The sequence below is a fragment of the Echiichthys vipera genome, assembly GCF_963691815.1.
Source record: "Echiichthys vipera genome assembly, chromosome: 23".
NCBI lineage: Eukaryota > Metazoa > Chordata > Actinopteri > Perciformes > Trachinidae > Echiichthys > Echiichthys vipera.
This window is the reverse complement of record NC_139848.1, coordinates 14,469,641-14,491,179: the sequence shown is the minus strand read 5'-3', so window position 1 is coordinate 14,491,179 and position 21,539 is coordinate 14,469,641. Positions and strand designations below refer to the sequence as shown.

Genomic DNA, 21,539 nt, shown 5'->3' with positions numbered 1-21,539 from the left:
CAGGTCTTTGTAGTCATAACAAGTCTCTTTGTAGTTTTCTTTACAGATCTTTGTAGTCATTAAACGTCTCTTTGTAGTTTTCTTTACAGGTCTTTGTAGTCATAACAAGTCTCTTTGTAGTTTTCTTAACATTTCTCTGTAGTCAATATAAGTCTCTTTGTAGTTTTCTTAACATTTCTCTGTAGTCATTACACGTCTCTTTGTAGTCTTCTTTACGGGTCTCTGTAGTCATTACACGTCTCTTTGTAGTTTTCTTAACAGGTCTTTGTAGTCATAACAAGTCTCTTTGTAGTCTTCTTTACAGGTCTCTGTAGTCATTACACGTCTCTTTGTAGTTTTCTTAACAGGTCTTTGTAGTCATTACAAGTCTCTTTGTAGTCTTCTTTACAGGTCTTTGTAGTCATTACAAGTCTCTTTGTAGTCCTCTTTACAGGTCTTTGTAGTCATTACGTGTCTCTTTGTAGTTTTCTTAACAGGTCTTTGTAGTCATTACGCGTCTCTTTGTAGTTTTCTTTACATGTCTTTGTAGTCATTACGCGTCTCTTTGTCACTGTTTGCCTTCTCCTTTGTGGTGGTTTTGTGTCTCTCTCTAATCATTTTAAATGACTTTCCAACAAGAACTGTTTCAAATCACAGCCTCTGGGCCTGTGCCCCGTAGGCCCATTCAATAATTCATCAATGCCGTCACTGTCACCTGCAGCGTTTAATGCAGAGATTGTTATTTAACGTCTTTCCCTTTAACTTTTCAGGCCCGTCTCAACACTTTTCTGGTTTTGTTATTCATCTAAAGTGAGCCAGCATCGGTGCTTTGATCTACTTCTGCTTGAAGGGAAATGACAGAACAAACGTAGAGCTGATGAACCTTTATACTCACTTAAGCAACTCACTAAAGCTCATATACGCCTACTCAACACCGAGACAGATCCTAAGCCACAGTCAGTGTGTTCTCCATCCAGTGGAAGCTGGGGCATTATTGTATCTTCGGTCTGTGCTGTGGAAAGAGAGCGAGGTAAAGCTCTCCATTTACCGCTTGATGTTTGTTCTGAGCCTCACCTGTGGCCATGAGTTGGTCACGGTCACTGAGCAGAGACCAGTAGAAACCCAGTGTTTGGAGCAAAGGCCCAGGTGGCACCAAAGGGTGTGGGTTGTTCTGCTTGAGTCCCAAAGTACATCTCAACGTAACTTAGATCTCCAAAGACACTGACCGCGTTGACGTGCTTCCGCTCCGCGACTTCTAGAGGACACTTTAGCACGCCTTTCGGTTCCTAGAGGACACTTTAGCACACGTTTTGGTTCCTAGAGGACACTTTAGCACATGTTTTGGTTCCTATAGAGAGCACTTTAGCACACCATTTGACTCCTAGAGGGCACTTTAGCACACGTTTTGGTTCCTAGAGGACACTTTAGCACATGTTTTGGTTCCTATAAAGGGCACTTTAGCACACCTTTTGACTCCTAGAGGGCACTTCAGCACACGTTTGGCTCTTATAGGGCAGTTTGGTACATGTTTTTGCACCTAGAAGTCACTTTAGCACATGTTTTGACTTCTAGAGGGCACTTTACACACGTTTTGGTCCCTAGAGGTCACTTTAGCACGTGTTGACTCCTAAAGGGCACTTTAGCACACGTTTTGGTTCCTAGAGGTCACTTTAGCACGTGTTAACTCCTAAAGGGCACTTTAGCATGTGTTTGGACTCCTAGAGGGCACATTAGCACATATTTTGACCCCTAGAGGGCACTTTAGCACACGTTTTGGCCCCTAGAGGGTGCTCAAGCACATGCTTTGGTTCCTAGAGGACACTTTAGCACACGTTTTCCATTTGGACCACATGCCCGCCCTGCCTGCCACTGTCTGTGCCACACTTACAAACACATCAAATCAAATCAAATCAAATCAACCTTTATTTATATGGCGCTTTTCATCCAGAAAAGTATCGCAAAGTGCCTCACAGAGATGTACAGAAAAAGAGAAACATCAGATAAAATCAGGAGAAGAAAGTTAAAAGAACCCAACCCTCCCACAGTCATGCACAGAGACATACACAAATATGTATACATTCATACACACATTCACATAAACACACACAGCCACGCTGACACACTGACACACAGACACACCTACACAAACACTACAGAGACATGGCCGGGCAGCGAGACCTGAGGTACAGAGGAGGCTAGGGTAAGCTACCTTTGGGGGGCCAACCATACTGGAAGAGGTCCTATTCCAAGGTCACAGGGAGCACCGCCACAGAGACCACCCCAACCCGAGCAGACAGGAGCCTCCGCACCACAGTGCAGAGCCCTCTAGCTGCCCGGGCCGGAACCGTCCACGGGACAGCACCGCCCGCGGCCATACCAGAGACAACTCCCAAACTGGCAGGCCCCCTGAGGAAACACTGGAGATTAAAAACTGTTGCCTGAAACAGTAAAGGGTTAAAATATGGAGGCTAAAACATAAAAAGCTTAAAAGCATAGAGGCTAAAAACATGAACTAGAACATAAAAGCATAAGAGCATAGGACATGAGGCCACAAAAATAAATAAAAGCATGAAGGCTAAAACACAAAGATTAAAACAGTAAAAAAGGATAAAACGTACTCTGATTAGCACTGCCTAAAATAAATCAATTAACTAAAAGCCTGGTTAAAAAGATGGGTCTTAAGCCTCTCTTTAAAAACCTCAGCAGTCTCCGCGACCCTGAGGCTCTCCGGCAGGCTGTTCCACAGTCGGGGCCCATAACAACTGAAAGCCGCCTCCCCATGCTTTTTTGAACTTACCTGTGGTATGGTTAAAAGGCCGGTGCCGGAGGACCTCAGGGTCCGCGGCGGCCGATAAGTTAAAAGCAAATCAGATAGGTAAGAAGGCCCAAGACCGTTAAGACACTTAAAAACTAGTAGAAGAACTTTAAAATCAATCCTGAAACGCACGGGGAGCCAATGCAGCGACTTTAAAACTGGTGTTATGTGCTCCCGCCCTCTGGTCCTTGTCAGCACTCGTGCAGCTGAGTTTTGTAATAATTGTAGATTCGAAATGCTCTTTTTGGGAAGGCCAGAGAGCAGGGCATTACAGTAGTCTATACGACAAGAGATAAAAGCATGCATCAGCACCTCCGTGCTGGCCTGTGAGAGAAACGGGCGGACTCTGGCTATGTTCTTAAAATGGTAAAAACCTATTTTTGTTATATTTTTGATGTGTGGAATAAAACTGAGCTCAGAGTCAAAACATAGCAAACACATCACTGCACTCCATCTCCAATCATTCACAGCTACTAGTGCTAATACTGGAGGATACTGTTGTCATGATAATTCTGCTGATCAAACCTGTCATTTTAAGCAATTGTCGGGTTGAATCTACTCAATTCAAATGCAGTGGATATCAAATTTCCCTAGAACCCCCTGAGCGTCTGGAGCTGAGCCCAGCTGTGAGATCCTCCCTTCAGGTCCTGCAGGCCGTGCAGTGTTGGACTCGGACGACAGATGCCAGTATTTCTCCACACTTCCACTGCTTCCTGTGTTCATCACATCAGGTGCTGAGGGGAAAACACAGCATCAAATGGATTTGAATAGCAAGAACATCTGGCATCAGTGAGGATTGAAAACATGAGGCTGCAAAGAAACAGTAGCAGGAAAAGCTGACTTTCATATAAATGAAAGATTATACAACATGATACACCTGAGCACACCGTAGTGACAGACAGAGAGGAGCAGCTATGAATACAGGGGCAAAAACAGCTGTGATGAGGTATGTTTCATTAGCCCTTAGAAAGTACGAGCCAAAACAGTGCGACTGAACATGATTGACAGGTAGCATGCTGATCGGATGCTGTAAAATCAACGCTAGCTCGAAGAAACCGACGGCAAATTCACTTCATTAGCCGGGAGCTAACGTTAGCCAGCTTAGGTTTCATGGTTCTTTAGTCATTTTGCATACATTTTTAGTTGTTTTTCATCCGTTTTTAGTCATTTTGCATCAATTCTAAGTCATTTTGCATTTTTTAAATCATTTTGCATCACTTTTTAGTAATTTTGCATCTACTTTAAGTCATTTTGCATCACTTTTTAGTAATTGAGCATATTTTTTAATCATTTTGCATTCCTTTTTAGCAATTTTGCATCTATTTTTAAGTCATTTTAAATCATTTAACAATTTAAAAAATAATTTTGCATCAGTTTTTAGTCATTTGCAACTACTTTAAGTCATTTTGCATCACTTTTTAGTAATTGAGCATCTTTTTTAATCATTTTGCATATGTCATAACTTCCTTTTTTTGATCTGATAATTCTGATTTCTTATCTCATAATTTCGACTTTATTTCATAATTAGGTATTTTTATTTCATGATTATTTATCTCATTATTCTGACTTTCTATCTCACAATTGTTAATTTGTATCACATATATTTTATATATATATATACATTCCTGCACTAAGCACATAATATCAATTCCTGTTGAAAACCTTCCTATATTATACTAGATTCTTTTTTACCAGATATCTTTATCTCACATAACTATTTTTGAATTTTATTTTTGCAACATATCCCTCAACTTTTTCCTCCTCCTTTATTTTTATCTGTAATTTATTATTAGAATTATTATTACTGTTTTTCTTCTTCTTCTTCTTATTATTATTATTATTATTGCTGTTGTTGTTTTTTGTTTCACAATAAATCACATAAATATGGAGGAATGTTATAAATGTGAACAAAATCACATGTAAGCAAGTGTAAATTTAACATCCCGCACTCCTGCAATAAATAATAATAATAATTTTAATAATAATACTATTGACAATAATATAATAATAATAATAATGACTATAATAATACAAATAATAATGATAATTATGATAATATACTAATAACAATAATAATAATAATAATAATAGTAATAATAATAAAATAATAATAATGACAATAATATAATAATGACTATAATCATACAAATAATAATGATAATTATGATAATATACTAATAACAATAATTATAATAATAATAATAATAATAATAATAATAGTAATAATAATAAAATAATAATAATGAAAATAATATAATAATAATAATAATGACTATAATCATACAAATAATAATGATAATTATGATACTATAATAATAACAATAATAATAATAATACTAATAATAATAATTACTATAATAATACAAATAATAATGATAATTAAGATTATATAATAATATAATAATAATATAATAATGACTATAATCATACAAATAATGATAATTATGATAATATAATAATAACAATAATAATAATAATACTAATAATAATAATTACTATAATAATACAAATAATAATGATAATTAAGATTATATAATAATATAATAATAATAATAATAATATTGACAATAATATAATAATAATATAATAATGACTATAATCATACAAATAATGATAATTATGATAATATAATAATAACAATAATAATAATAATAATAATAATAATAATTACTATAATAATACAAATAATAATGATAATTAAGATTATATAATAATAACAATAATAATAATAATAATATTGACAATAATATAATAATAATATAATAATGACTATAATCATACAAATAATAATGATGATTATGATAATATAATAATAACAATAATAATAATAATAATGATAATAATAATAATAAAAGGGCAAAAGGCTGTTTTACTTTGAAACTCATGACCGGAAACGCTTATCTATATCATGGCTAACCTGACACTAATAACTTCGACGTATCGCGAGAACTGACTGAACACCGGTAGTGTGTGACGTGCGGCAGAAGAGAGGGTGAGTGAGAAACACCTGAGATTTTTTTTCTGTCTCTAATTTCGAACTTTTTATTCACTTTTCTACTTTAGTGAGTCAAAGTTCAACCATGAGCTGTTGATTAACACACTCTGGACAATCATAGTGTTGTCATGGTGTTAAAGCTTACACTGTTCTAAAAATATCACTTTTGCAATGTAGAAATACAACATTGTTAGAACTAGTCGGTGCAGTAAAACGCAGTGGCGTGCACAGACTTTTTGAAGGGCAGGGGCGAAAAGGAAAAATAGGGCACTTGTAGCACATCCTTGCCACTGGAGAGGGCACTTTAGCACACGTTTTTGCTCCTAGAGGGCACTTTAGCACACATATTGGCTCCTAGGGGCACTTTAGCACAGATATTGACTCCTACAGAGCACTTTAGCACACATATTGGCTCCTAGAAGACACTTTAGCACACATTGTGGCTTCTAGAGGGCATTTTAGCACAAGTTTTGGCTCCTAGAGGGCACTTTAGCACAGGTTTTGGCTCCTAGAGGGCACTTTAACACATGTTTTGGCTACTAGAGGGCACTTTAACACATGTTTTGGCTCCTAGAGGGCGCTTTAGCACATGTATTGGCTCCTAAAGGGCACTTTAGTACACATATTGCTCCTAGAGAGCACTTTAGTACACATATTGGCTCCTAGAGGGCACTTCAGCACATGTTTTGGCTCCCAAGAGGGCACTTTAGCACACGTTTTGGCTCCTAGATGTTACTTTAGCAAACATATTGGCTCCTAGAGAGCACTTTAGCACACATTTTGGCTTCTAGAGGGCATTTTAGCACAGGTTTTGGTTCCTAGATGTCACTTTAGCAAACATTTTGGCTCCTAGAGGGCACTTTAGCAGATGTTTTGGTTCCTAGAGGGCACTTTACCACACGTTTTGGCTCCTAGGGGGCACTTTAGCACACATTTTGGCTCCTAGAGGGCACTTTAGCAGATGTTTTGGCTCCTAGAGGGCACTTTAGCATACATTTTGGCTCCTTGAGGGCACTTTAGCAGATGTTTTGGCTCCTAGAGGGCACTTTAGTACACATTTTGGCTTCTTGAGGGCACTTTAGCAGATGTTTTGGCTCCTAGAGGGCACTTTAGCACACGTTTTGGCTTCTAGAGGGCACTTTAGCATACATTTTGGCTCCTAGAGGGACCTTTAGCATACATTTTGGCTCCTCGAGGGCACTTTAGCACATGTTTTGGTTCCTAGAGGGCACTTGAGCACACATTTAACAATTGGGCCAAGAGGGGGCTAATATAATCTTGAAAAAATATATTTACGCAATTTATTACCTATTTTTAATCTACCTCCCCTTGTGTTTCTGTCATGTTTTTGTTGTCTTAAATGTACAAGTCTTTGTTTTGTTTAATGTTCAAACATAGTGTAACGTATGTAACTGTTTTGGTCGAACTGCACACTCGTTGTAATACGCTACGTTTCAGGTTGTAGTCACTCGCCGAACGAGCTAAGGCATCCTCCGCGTCAAATTTTTCTCACTTCCAGGAAGTCTTTCAATTAGGAAAATAAAAATGAAATCTGTCCATTCTGCTGATCAAATATTATCTTTTCACTCCTCAATAAAAATGTTGTATTGTAAATGTTATATTCGGAATAGCGGGTCCTATGTGGTTTGTCAAAGTGGTGTAGCCGTAGCTAGCAAGTTGTCCGCGTTATCGTGTTACTTTGGTGTTTTAAAGTGTCAGGGACAAACCGTAGCAGTAGAACAGAAATACCCAGTTTTCTGTGAGGTAGAATTACTGTTTTTGTCCGTGCAGTCTGGCGGCTTTGACGAGAGCTGTTTCTCCTAACGTACTGGCTTCCATCTAAAGTACCTCTAACTTCATTGAAACTATCACTTCAACTGACACTCGCCGTCATTCTTCTCAGTCACTGTTTATGGGAGGATATTGTTATAAACCAGTGGGGGGACCCGCATGTCTCCTCCAGCGTCTCTGCTCCGACAACATGGAGTCCACGTGGCTGTCGTTCTCTCTGCTGCTCTTGGAGCTGAGCTGCGCGTCTCTTCAAGGAAGCAGCAAGCCCAATTTTGTCCTGATGATGGTGGACGACCTGGGGATTGGAGACCTGGGCTGCTATGGCAACACAACACTGAGGTAAAGTCAAGTTTTTTTTACGACCGCGGGTTAGGCAGATTATTCGCAGGCCTCTGCACCGGTGTCAACCTACAGAGGTTCCATATCTCAGGAAGCCCTGGAGGGATTTTCTTCACATTTGGCACAAATGTCCTCCTTGGACGCAAAGATTTGATTTTGGAAGTCAAAGGTCACATCTGTCCCATTCTCGTGAACGGGGTATCTCAGGAACCCCCGGAGGGATTTTCTTCACATTTGGCCCAAGGATGAAATGATTTGATTTTCAAACAAAACACATTTTTGTCCAAAATTCAAGACTTCCTAAGCAAATTCTTACAACATTTCACACAAATGCGTAATTAAAATAAAATGAAGAAGTGTCAACATTTTCTATCTAAAAGGTCAAAGGTCAATGTCACTGAGACATCTTTATGTTTGGTAACTAAGGACTGCAATGCAACACTGAGATAAAGACAAGTTTGTTCGCATGCCTCCGGGCAGCCAACAGCCTACGGAGGTCCTGATCACATTCTTGTGAACGTGATATCTCAGGAACCCCTGGAGGGATTTTCTTCAAATTTGGCGCAAACGTCCACTTGGACTCAAAGATGATTCGATTTGATTTTGGAAGTCAAAGGTCACATCTGTCCCATTCTCGTGAATGTGATATCTCGGGATATTCACCAAATTTGGCACAAGGATGAAATGATTAGATTTTCAAACAAAATGCATTTTTTTTCAATTATTCAAGAATTCCTACGTTAATTCTTATAACATTTCAAAGGTTTATCAAGATAAAATGAAGAAGTGACAACATTTTATATCCAAAAGGTCAGCTTCACTGTGACGTCAAGTTTTGCGACCGTGGGTGAGGTAGATTCTTCGCATGCCTCCGCGCCGGCAACAGCATACGGAGGTCCTGATCGCATTCTCGTGAACGTGATATCTCAGTAACCCCTGGAGGGATTCTCTTCAAATTTGGCACAGGTGAAATTATTCCGTTTTCAAACAAACCACATTTTTGTCCATAATTCCAGAATTCCTACGCTAATTCTTTCAACATTTCACGCAAATGTCTAACAAGATAAAATTAAGAAGTGACAACAATTTCTAAAGGACTTTTTCCTTCCATTGTCTTACATGGTGAAAGAGACAGCGTTTAAGAGAAATTTATTATTATTATTATTATTATTAATTATTTTTATTTAAATGAATGGATCCTTTTAAACTGGACAAGATATGTTTTCATTGGACATTTTACCCTTCACTTTTACATGATTCTAAGCATTTGTCTTTAAAGAAAGAAAGAAACTATAATATAACTCAGTAAGTCCAGGCAAAGTAGCAGGTAATTGTACAGGAGTTACGCTCTAAGACACAGCCTAGTTATACTGTAAAACCTGTGGGAAATGAGTTGAGTTACTCTGTACTTCTGTGGAAGTTGGTGTAAAGCAGGGTGTAAGTTAACAGGAGTAGTGTGATAAGATGCAGCTTAGTTACACTGTAAATGGACGAGGGAAACGTGTGAAATAAGGGGCAACCTACGTGGAAAGTGCACGGAAGGTACGCTCTTATACTGTGGGCCGTATTATGTAGTGTTACCAATTTTGTTTTAATGCTACCATACTCTTTGGCTTGGTGGCTGGGGTTAGCCACTGTCACATGAGCACATATTGACAATAACAAAGCAGAAAAAGGGGGCGCAAGTACTCGGTACGTTCAACAAATCTGATCCAAATGGAGTATTCACGCCCATCCCCAAATTTGTGAATTTTTGTTCAGAAAAATGAAAAGTTGTTGTTGCTTTTGTGAGTTTTTCAGCAAAATACTGATCTTGCCATGAAACGACAACAGATATTTGATTTTGAATAATAATTTTTACTGTGAACACGGAACCGTTTTAACATATTTTAATAAATAACATGGATATACAAAACGAACAAAAGTAGAAGTCAAAGACTTGTTTCTGTTCAATTTAATTCCGAGCATTTGTCTTTCTGTATTTTGAATCTGCTGCGTGATTGTTGGTGAATTATGGTTTCTTTTTTTCTTTAAGGACCCCCAACATTGACCGGTTGGCGCAGGAGGGGGTGAAGCTGACGCACCACATTGCTGCGGCGAGCCTCTGCACTCCCAGCAGGGCGGCGTTCCTCACCGGACGATACCCGATACGATCAGGTCAGTTCAAAGACAACGACATAGAAGACTTTCACTGACTGACACTGTGCTTAATGATGGTCTGCAGGCTACTGTCGAATTAAACAGATCTTTACACCAGCCTGTTTACTTAATGATGCTGAATAATTTAACAGGAAGTATTTAATGATTCCAGTCCACATTTAGTATATATAAATTGTTGTGTGGTTTTTCCTCTCTGCAGGTATAGCTGGTGATGGCCGACTCGGTGTCTTCATATTTACTGCGGCGTCCGGAGGTCTTCCCAGCCAAGAGATTACCTTCGCTAAGATAGCCAAACAACAGGGCTACGAGACAGCTCTTATCGGTACATCGCAATTATCCTTCATTTCACAAATTTGCCTTTTTATTACGTCCCCGGTATCACATCAGATATGAATTGTATTTTGTAAGATACTTGTTCGCCTCACAGGGAGAGGGTTCCTGGTTTGAATCCCGGCTGGGACCCTTCTGTGTGGAGTGCATGTTCTCCCCGTGTCTGCGTGGGTTTTTTCCGGGGTCTCTGGTTTCCTCCCACAGTCCAAAGCGTGCATGTGTTAGGTTCATTGATGACTCTAAAAATGCCCGTAGGTGTGAATGGTTGTCTGTCTCTGTTTGTCTCTATGTGCCCTGTGATAGACTGGCGTCCTGTCCAGGGTGTACCCCGCCTCACGCCCAATGTCAGCTGGGATTGGCTCCCGATAGAGACAAGCGGTTGAAGATGAATGAATGAATGAAGATACTTGCTAGGTGTAAGTTTAAAAAATGTATTTGTGGTTTCTGTTTTGCTTTCTCGGTATGTAATATTGATTTTGTGAGGAAACTGTGTTTTTTATGCCCAGAAAATGAGAAGAAGATGTTTTTGTCCTCTTTGATTTCTTTCTTTTTATCTTCTTTCCTATGTTTCCAGGAAAATGGCACTTGGGACTGAACTGTGAGAGCAGCCACGATCACTGTCACCACCCCGTCGTCCACGGCTTTGACTACTTCTTCGGTATCCCCTTGACCAACCTGCGGGACTGCCAGCCTGGACACGGAACCGTGTTCCAGATCCATAAATATTTACCGTATGGGACACTGGGCGCCCTCGTGGCCGCCGCAGCCTCACTGCACTACAGCGGCGTCGTCCGCGTCCGCGGAGGGCTGATCCTGGGCCTACTGTGTTTGTCGGCCGCCCTCACGGCTCTGATCGGCGGGTTCATCGTGATCCTGCCGTACTTCAACTGCGTTCTCATGAGGGACCGAAGGGTTGTGGAGCAGCCGTTCACGTCTGAGAACATGACGCAGAGGATGACTCACGAGGCGGTGCGCTTCATTGAGAAGTACGTGTCAGCGTTTCGGATCCACGTGGACCGGGACACTCATGAGCGAATAACCTGGTGCCTTCTACAAGCAGTGTGTTGTGCAACATCCTGTTTTGCAACCAACAGTGGCGGGCACAGACTTTTTGAAAGGCAGGGGCGAAAAGGAAAAAAAAAGGGCACAATTAGCGTGTTTTGGCTCCTAGAGGGCACTTTAGCACGCAGTTTGGCTCCTAGAGAGCACTTAAGCATACGTTATGGTTCCTAGAGGGCACTTTAACATGTGTTTAGGCTCCTAGAGGGCACTTTAGCACGCGTTTTGGCCCCTAGAGAGCACTTTAGAACATGTCTTGGCTCCTAGAGGGCACTTTAACACGTGTTTTGGCTCCTAGAGGGCACTTTAGCACACATTTTTGCTCTTAGAGGGCACCTTAGCACACATTTTGCCCAGGTTTTGGTTGGGAAAAAGGGAAAGAAAGGGCACATCCTCAAAAACACCCGCTGTCTTTCTCTACAAAGGTTCAGTTCACACAGAGTCCATAACCTCTTCTCATAGATACAGAAATATATGTATTTTTGATTGACAGGCATCTGGATCTGAAATTATGAGAGAAACAAGCTGAACAAACATTAGCAGCAAACAGCTTTATTATGAGGTCTGTTTGTTTTGGAGAAGAGAAGACCTCTACGGTAAAAACCTGTAACCATAACAGTAAAAGGAAAAAATGACACTTTTGTGCGTTTAACCTGTGTTTTCTCTTTGTTCAGGAACGCTGCGCGGCCTTTCCTGCTCTTCTTCTCTTTCCTCCAGGTGCACTCAGCCATGTTTGCTTCTGCGGCGTTCAGAGGAACGAGCCGTCACGGCATCTACGGAGACGCCGTCCATGAGGTGGACTGGAGCGTAGGTAGGTCAGCACTGCAGTCTGGCTACGGACAGTATCCGTCCTCTAAAAGAGTTTGTTTTTACCCTGACAGGCTCAGATTGTTATCGCTGGAAGTCGCGTTTTGAAATCTCGTTGCCATTTCTGAATTGTTGTACAATATGTGCACAATTGTTACAATCATTTTTCAGTGTCAGAAGGGAAATGTCACCCCTATTCCAGAGAGTTATTATCCATTAATCAGTTGTATGGTTTGGAATACTAAAAATTGGGTATAGAGTATTGAAACTGGATAATAAAAAGCTGGCTGGTAGCAAACTTACCCCTCTAAAATACATCTATGAAAGTCTAGTACTGTCATCTAAGGGCAAAAGACAAACTATACAGTAATAAATCCACAATAATGCGTCATTCAGAGAGTTATAACGTGTTTTTATTCTATATTCAGGATCATCCATAAACTTTAAGTACACGGGGAAAACTTGTGTGAAATAAGGGGCAACCTACGCGGAAAGTGAGCGGAAGGTACGCTCTTATACGACGGGCCTTATAATGTAATGTTACCAGTTTCGTTTTAATGTTACCATACTCTTTGGCTTTGTGGCTGGGGTTAGCCACTGTCACATGAGCACATATTGACAATTACAAAGCAGAAAAAGGGGAAGCAAGTACTCGGTACGTTGAACAAATAGTACGAGTCTTCACGCCCATCCCCAAATTTCTGAATTTTTGTTCAGAAAAGTGAAAAGTTGTTGTCGTTTTGAGTTTTTCAGCAAAAGACTGATCTTGCCAACAAACATTTGATTCTGAATAATAATTTGAACTGTGAACAGGAACCGTTTTAACATATTTTATCATGAAATAACATGGACATACAAAACTAACAGAAGTAGGAGTCAAAGACGCGATACTTTCAATGAAGTGCGTGGAATTGACAAATGTTTATTGTGTTGCTTGTATGAGATAGAGGCTCACTTTGAGTGCATCAGACGGTCCGAAAGCCTTTGTTCAATACATTTGAATTAGGCCACTTTCTCTTTCCTCTAATTGCTGTTCAGTCTTCAGGGCGGCGCGACATGTGCCCACAATGGGCTGTATGTGGGGGGCTGTTTCCCTAATGAATGTGTAATTACCCCAATTATTTTAGCTTGAGGAGTATTGTGTCAGCACAAAGGAAAAGAGCAATAATTGCTTTGTGTTTTGCTTACTGAATGGGAGAATAATTATTTTTCTGCCTTGCTTTTTTTTTTTTTTACCAAACAGCTTTTAAGCTGGAGCCATCAGCCAGAGCTACAAGAAAACCTATCAGGAATCATGTATTGTTTTCTTTCAGGCATCGTTAGCCCATTGTTTTGGTTTTATACTATATCTGTATACGTCTAGTGTCCAGGGCAAAGAAGGATATCCGCTGACGTAGTATCAGAGCGCCAAAATCCACGTTTGGAGGAGGGCCTAGGTGGTGGATGGGTCCCAAAACACAGGACTTTGACCTGGAAGAACTAAGACAAACCACCACCTTTATCTCATCTGAACCAAGTCCTGTAGTGACTAAACTTAACCGTCTCCTTTTGTCGTCTAAAGTTAACTGTCACCTTTAGTTGTCTAAACTTAACCGTCATCTTTAGTCGTCTAAACTTAACCATCACCTTTTGTCGTCTAAACTTAACCCGCTCCTTTTGTCATCTAAACTTAACCGTCTCCTTTTAGTTGACTAAACTTAACAATTGCCTTTTGTTGTCTAATGTTTAAACCGTCACCTTTAGTCGACTAAACTTAACCGTCATCTTTAGTCGTCTAAACTTAACCATCACCTTTTGTCGTCTAAACTTAACCCGCTCCTTTTGTCATCTAAACTTAACCGTCTCCTTTTGTCGTCTAAACTTAACTGTCACCTTTAGCTGTCTTAACTTAACCGTCACCTTTAGTCGTCTAAACTTAACCTTCACCTTTTGTCATCTAAACTTAACCGTCTCCTTTTGTCATCTAAACTTAATCGTCTCTTTTTGTCGTCTAAACTTAACCATCACCTTTTAGTTGACTAAACTTAACAATTGCCTTTTGTTGTCTAATGTTTAAACCGTCACCTTTAGTTGACTAAACTTAACCGGTGCCTTTTGTCGTCGTAACGTAACTGTCGTCTTTAGTCGTCTAAACTTAACCTTCACCTTTTGTCATCTAAACTTAACCGTCTCCTTTTGTCATCTAAATTTAATCGTCTCTTTTTGTCGTCTAAACTTAACCATCACCTTTTAGTTGACTAAACTTAACAATTGCCTTTTGTTGTCTAATGTTTAAACCGTCACCTTTAGTCGTCTAAACTTAACCTTCACCTTTTGTCATCTAAACTTAACCGTCTCCTTTTGTCATCTAAACTTAATCCTCTCTTTTTGTCGTCTAAACTTAACCATCACCTTTTAGTTGACTAAACTTAACAATTGCCTTTTGTTGTCTAATGTTTAAACCGTCACCTTTAGTTGACTAAACTTAACCGGTGCCTTTTGTCGTCGTAACGTAACTGTCGTCTTTAGTTGTCTAAACTTAACTGTCGCCTTTAGGTGTCTAAACTTAACAGTCTCCTTTAGTGACTAAACTTAATCCTCACCTTTAGTCGTCTAAACTTAACCATCACCTGTTGTCGTCTAAACTTAACCGTCACCTTTTGTCGTCTAAACATACCCGTCCCCTTTTTGTCGTCATAACTTAACCATCACCTTTTGCCGTCGCAACTGAACCTTCACCTTTTGTCGTCGTAACTGAACTGTCACCTTTTGTCGTCTAAACTCGTCCCTTTTTTGGCGTTGTGACTTAGCAGTCACCTTTTGTCGTCGTTACTCAACCGTCGCCTTTTGTCGTCGTAACTTAACCGTCACCTTTTGTTGTCTAAACCTAACTGGTTATGTAATAGTAGTTTTGAAGCCAGCCACCAACACATGAAAATGCTGTGAAACTCTTGCAGACTTGTGTGTGAATGTGTATTGTGTCTGTTCTCAGGTCAGATCATACAGACTCTGGACAGACTCAACATGGGAGAAAACACTCTGGTTTACCTGACTTCAGACCAGGGGGCTCACCTGGAGGAAATCTCTGCCAGTGGGGAGGTCCACAGAGGATGGAATGGGATATATAAAGGTGCGGCGTGATGACAAATTAACATTTTGACTCTTATTTAGGGCTGGGCGATATGACCAAAATCTCATATCGCAAAAAAGGGCTTTTCATATCCTGCTTACTATACACAGGGGTGCAGATCTGATGTCAGGAAAGTTATTTTTTTATGTATGCAACTCATACCATCCCACCATAAATCACAACTTGGTAGAGGCTCGCCATATCATTCAAAAAGTACTGCACATTTACTGTGTTTACCTTCCCTTCTTTATTTGTCCTAAACAGCCAACAGTGCGTATCACTGCTGACTTAACTGTTATATTTTTAATCATCATTTTAAGGATCAACCCGTTCATTTGTGCTGTAGTGGATGAGAGCAGAGAAAGAATGCCGAGTCAGAAATATATTTGTCCAACGTTATTATTCCACCATTTCTCTTTAGAAGTTAATCTAAAATGTGTAGAATGTGGAGTCTGAAAATACTTTTGTTCAATTTTGAATCATTAAGGGTATTTTTATTAGGGGGACATGACCTAGGAGCTGCACCTGTGACAATAGATGACCATATAGCACATTTTGTGTACATTTTTAAAAAAAAATCATAATTTTTGAGGTTTTTTTTGTTTTGTTTGTATCTTTCTTTGACAATAGCTGACAGAATATTTAGAACTGTAGTTTCACTTTCACACAGTTCTAAAATGTTAAAGTGACCGTTCTAGAATGTGAAGACAGTTCTAGGATGTTAAAGTCACAGTTCTAGAATGTTAAAGTAACAGTTCTAGAATGTGAAGACAGTTCTAGAATGTTAAAGTCACAGTTCTAGAATGTTAAAGTAACAGTTCTAGAACGTTAAAGTGACAGTTCTAGAATGTTAAAGTGACAGTTCTAGAATGTTAAAGTCACAGTTCTAGAATGTTAAAGTAACTGTTCTAGAACGTTAAAGTGACAGTTCTAGAATGTTAAAGTGACAGTTCTAGAATGTTAAAGTGACAGTTCTAGAATGTTAAAGTGACAGTTCTAGGAATTCTAAAGTAACAGTTCTAGAACGTTAAAGTGACAGTTCTAGAATGTTAGGGTGACAGTTCTAGAACGTTAAAGTGACAGTTCAAAAATGTTAAAGTGACAGTTCTAGAATGTTAAAGTCACAGTTCTAGAATGTAAAAGTGACAGTTCTAAAATGTTAAAGTCACAGTTCTAGAATGATCAAGTCACAGTTCTAGAATATAAAGTCACAGTTCTAGAATATTAAAGTGACAGTTCTAGAACGTTAAAGTGACAGTTCTAGAATGTAAAGTCACAGTTCTAGAATGTTAAAGTCACAGTTCTAGAATGTTAAAGTGACAGTTCTAGAACGTTAAAGTGAGTTCTAGAATGTAAAGTCACAGTTCTAGAATGTTAAAGTCACAGTTCTAGAATGTTAAAGTCACAGTTCTAGAATGTTAAAGTGACAGTTCTAGAATGTTAAAGTGACAGTTCTAGAACGTTAAAGTGACAGTTCTAGAATGTAAAAGTGACAGTTGTAGAATATTAAAGTCACAGTTGTAGAATGTAAAGTCACAGTTCTAGAATGTTAAAGTCACAGTTCTAGAATGTAAAGTCACAGTTCTAGAATGTAAAGTCACAGTTCTAGAATGTATTCACAGTTCTAGAATGTTAAAGTCACAGTTCTAGAATGTAAAGTGACAGTTCTAGAATATTAAAGTGACTGTTCTAGAACGTTAAAGTGACAGTTCTAGAATGTAAAGTGACAGTTCTAGAATGTTAAAGTGACAGTTCTAGAATGTTAAAGTGACAGTTCTAGAATGTAAAGTCACAGTACTAGAATGTTAAAGCCACAGTTCTATAATGTTAAAGTGACAGTTCTAGAATGTTAAAGTCACAGTTCTAGAATGTTAAAGTGACAGTTCTAGAACGTTAAAGTGACAGTTCTAGAATGTAAAGTCACAGTTCTAGAATGTTAAAGTGACAGTTTTAGAACGTTAAAGTGACAGTTCTAGAATGTTAAAGTGATAGTTCTAGAATGTTAAAGTCACAGTTCTGGGATGTTTAGACAGTTCTAGAATGTAAAAGTGACATTTCTAGAATGTTAAAGTCACAGTTCTAGGATGTTAAGACAGTTCTAGAATTTTAAGTGACAGTTCTAGAATGTTAAAGTCACAGTTCTAGAATGTTAAGACAGTTCTAGAATGTTAAGACAGTTCTAGAATGTTAAGACAGTTCTAGAATGTTAAGACATTTCTAGAATTTTAAGACAGTTCTAGAATGTTAAAGTCACAGTTCTAGAATGTTAAGACAGTTCTAGAATGTAAGTCATAGTTCTAGAATTTTAAGACAGTTCTAGAATGTTAAGACAGTTCTAGAACGTTAAAGTCACAGTTCTAGAATGTTAAAGTCACAGTTCAAGAATGTTAAGACAGTTCTAATACTTTAAAGTAACAGTTCTAGATTGTTAAAGTCAGTTCTAGAATGTTAAAGTCACAGTTCTTGAACGTTGAAGTCATAGTTCTAGGATGTTAAGTGACAGTTCTAGAATGTTAAAGTCACAGTTCTAGAATGTTAAAGTCACAGTTCTAGAATGTTAGAGTCACAGTTCTAGAATGTTAGAGTCACCGTTCTAGAATGTTAGAGTCACAGTTCTAGAATGTTAAAGTCACAGTTCTAGAATGTTAAGACAGTTCTAGAATGTTAAGACAGTTCTAGAATGTTAAGTGACAGTTCTAGAATGTAAGTCACCATTCTAGAATGTTTAGACGGTTCTAGAATGTTAAGACGGTTCTAGAATGTTAAGACATTTCTAGAATTTTAAGACAGTTCTAGAATGTTAAAGTCACAGTTCTAGAATGTAAAAGTGACAGTTCTAGAATGTTGAGGTCACAGTTCTAGGATGTTAATACAGTTCTAGAATGTTAAGTGACAGTTCTAGAATGTTAAAGTCACAGTTATAGAATGTTAAGACAGTTCTAGAATGTTAAGACAGTTCTAGAACATTAAAGTCACAGTTCTAGAATGTTAAAGTCAGTTCTAGAATGTTAAAGTCACAGTTCTTGAACGTTGAAGTCATAGTTCTAGGATGTTAAGTGACAGTTCTAGAATGTTAAAGTCACAGATCTAGAATGTTAAAGTCACAGATCTAGAATGTTAAAGTCACAGTTCTAGAATGTTAAAGACAGTTCTAGAATGTTAAAGTCACATTTCTAGAATGTTAGAGTCACAGTTCTAGAATGTTAAAGACACAGTTCTAGAATGTTAAAGTAACAGTTCTAGAATGTTAAAGTCACAGTTCTAGAATGTTAAAGATACAGTTCTAGAATGTTAAAGTCACAGTTCTAGAACGTTAAGACAGTTCTAGAATGTTAAAGTCACAGTTCTAGAATGTTAAAGTCACAGTTCTAGAAGGTTAAAGCCACTGTTCTAGAATGTTAAAGTCACAGTTCTAGAATGTTAAAGATACAGTTCTAGAATGTTAAAGTCACAGTTCTAGAATGTTAAGACAGTTCTAGAATGTTAAAGTCACAGTTCTAGAATGTTAAAGTCACAGTTCTAGAAGGTTAAAGCCACTGTTCTAGAGTGTGAAGACAGTTCTAGAAAATTAAGTGAAAGTTCTGTCATAGCGCTTTGTCTGTGTCACACACTGAGCGTATATATTGTGCGTTGGGTGTGTGTAGACTGGTCTGTGTGTGTGTGTGTGTTACAGTTGTTTTCTGACGATTTAATGCAGACAACTTTAGGCTCACTTCCCCTTCACACACACCCCTCAGCCTTTGAAGTCCGTGATTCATGACACAACGGCATAAACGATAAAGCGAAAATATAGACGTTTACGTTACCATACACATCTTCATATCACACAGGCCTACTGTTATTATCATTTACATCACTGCAAGAATTTTTGGAACAAATCTGAGCAACCCCAACCCACGGCCCTTCCACACCTACACTTCAAACCTGAACTTATGTAGAGATGACCCAGAATCAGTCGGACCGGACATTAAACAGACTTTCCTGGATGAGAACCGCTTTCATGACGTGTTCTTTTCTCTCCTCTGAGCAGCGGGCAAATCCACGAATTGGGAGGGAGGGATCCGGGTGCCGGGGATCCTGCGTTGGCCGGGAAACATCCCCGGTGGCAGACAGGTGGACGAGCCCACCAGCAACATGGACCTGTTTCCTACGGTGGTGCGGCTGAGCGGAGCTTCGGTCCCGGAGGACAGGTGAGCGAGACGGCGCCTGTCAAAACAAGCGCGGCCTGAAATCTAGGTCACATTTTGAGAAGAGAGGCTGAGTGAGTCCCTGGGCTCACAGGATCTGAGAAGAGGGAACATGAAGGGAGGGGTATTAAGGTAATCCACAGGCTTTGATCAGAGGGTTTCATCCGCCACTGTGATGGTGATTTACTGGGGCCTTCCTGTCTTCTGGTCCGCAGGGAGATAGACGGCCGTGACCTCATGGATCTGCTTCAGGGGACAGTTGAACGGTCGAGCCACGAGTTTCTGTTCCATTATTGCAACAGCTACCTGAACGCGGTCAGATGGCATCCAGGAAACAGTAAGTGTTTTTTTTTTGTCAATAAAGATCAAAATACATTCATCCCCTTCAGGATAAGGTACACTACTATTTGTCAGTGGCATCATATAACCCATTCCCATTTCTCCCTGTCCGGCTTGACCCACACACAGGAGAATTGAGCCTTCAGGGCCTCGGTCAGAAAGCCACAGGAAACAGGAAACGCCAAAGATATGTCTCAATCACAATGTGACAGAATTTTAGTCAGTAGGGGTAATACTCATTTGTTGTTGTTGTTGCATTAACTTCATGCTGTTTAGCGACATGAAAACAATCAAGTCGAGACGTCCTTTATTGATGTGATAGTTTATCCAGTTTACCATGAAGCTAAACTAAATGCTAATGCTTGGTGGCTAAACCGTACATTAATGAATCAACAGCCACCAAGGCAATCAAGGCTCATAAAAACGTGCTGGTCAATCCCACAATTTAATTGACAGAACAACAAAGTCACAGAAGGAAGTGCAGAAGGATGTTGGTCAAATTTCTTTATTGTTAAGATAGTACTAGAATGTTAAAGTCACAGTTCTAGAATGTTAAGTGACAGTTCTAGAATGTTAAAGTCACAGTTCTAGAATGTTAAAGTCACAGTTCTAGAATGTTAAAGCAACAGTTCTAGAGTGTGAAAGTCACAGTTCTAGAATGTTAAAGCAACAGTTCTAGAGTGTGAAAGTCACAGTTAAAGTCACAGTTCTAGAATGTTAAAGTCACAGTTCTAGAATGTTAAGACAGTTCTAGAATTAGAAAACAGTTCTAGAATGTTAAAGTCACAGTTCTAGAATGTTAAAGTTACAGTTCTAGAATGTTAAGACAATTCTAGAATGTTAAAGTCACAGTTCTAAAATGTTAAGTGACAGTTCTAGAACTGCGACATTAATGTTCTATGACTTAACATTCTAGAACTGTGACTTCAACATTCTAGAACTGTAACTTTAACATTCTGGAACTGTCTTAACATTCTAGAACTGTCACTTAACATTCTAGAACTGTGACTGTAACATTCTAGAACTGTCTTTACATTCTAGAACTGTGACTAACATTCTAGAACCGTCAATTAACATTCAAGAACTGTGACTTTTACATTCTAGAACTGTGACTTTAACATTCTAGAACTGTGATTTTAACATTCTAGAACTGTCACTTAACATTCTAGAACTAATTTTAACATTCTACAACTGTGGATTTAACATTCTAGAACCTTGATTTTAAACATTCTAGAACTGTCACTTAACATTTTAGAAATGAACTTAGCGACACCAGAGACCATAGTAAAATGCGTCCCAGGGGCCAGAGCGGGCGACATTGAGTCCTATTTGAAACTGCTGGCTAAGGATAAACGTAAATATGATAAGATTTTTATTCACGTCGGTGGTAATGACACCAGATTACGTCAATCGGAGGTCACTAAAATTAATGTGGAGTAGGTGTGTGCATATGCAAAAACTTTGTCGGACTCCGTAATTTTCTCTGGTCCCCTGCCCAACTTGACTTGCGATGACATGTATAGCCGCATGTCATCATTCTGTCACTGGCTGTCTGGATGGTGCCCGGTGTGGGCTTCAACAATAATGTGGGCTTCGTAGATAATTGGCAGTCTTTCTGGGGAAAACCTG

The 21,539-nt window shown here is 39.0% G+C and overlaps 1 protein-coding gene across 1 annotated transcript in view; it reads left to right on the top strand.

Moving 5' to 3' along the window:
- Positions 1–1,033: 1,033 nt before the first annotated feature.
- Positions 1,034–21,539, top strand: part of sts (steroid sulfatase (microsomal), isozyme S) — a gene marked incomplete at its 5' end in the record, with an annotated part of 177,631 nt that continues 157,125 nt past the window's right edge. Inside the window, 10 exons of the mRNA XM_083938038.1 lie at positions 1,034–1,166; positions 3,389–3,525; positions 7,753–7,919; positions 9,955–10,076; positions 10,279–10,401; positions 10,984–11,395; positions 12,143–12,279; positions 15,247–15,384; positions 19,415–19,574; positions 19,787–19,908. Coding sequence (XP_083794164.1) covers positions 1,034–1,166; positions 3,389–3,525; positions 7,753–7,919; positions 9,955–10,076; positions 10,279–10,401; positions 10,984–11,395; positions 12,143–12,279; positions 15,247–15,384; positions 19,415–19,574; positions 19,787–19,908 — 1,651 coding nt within the window. The remainder of the gene's footprint in view (positions 1,167–3,388; positions 3,526–7,752; positions 7,920–9,954; positions 10,077–10,278; positions 10,402–10,983; positions 11,396–12,142; positions 12,280–15,246; positions 15,385–19,414; positions 19,575–19,786; positions 19,909–21,539) is intronic.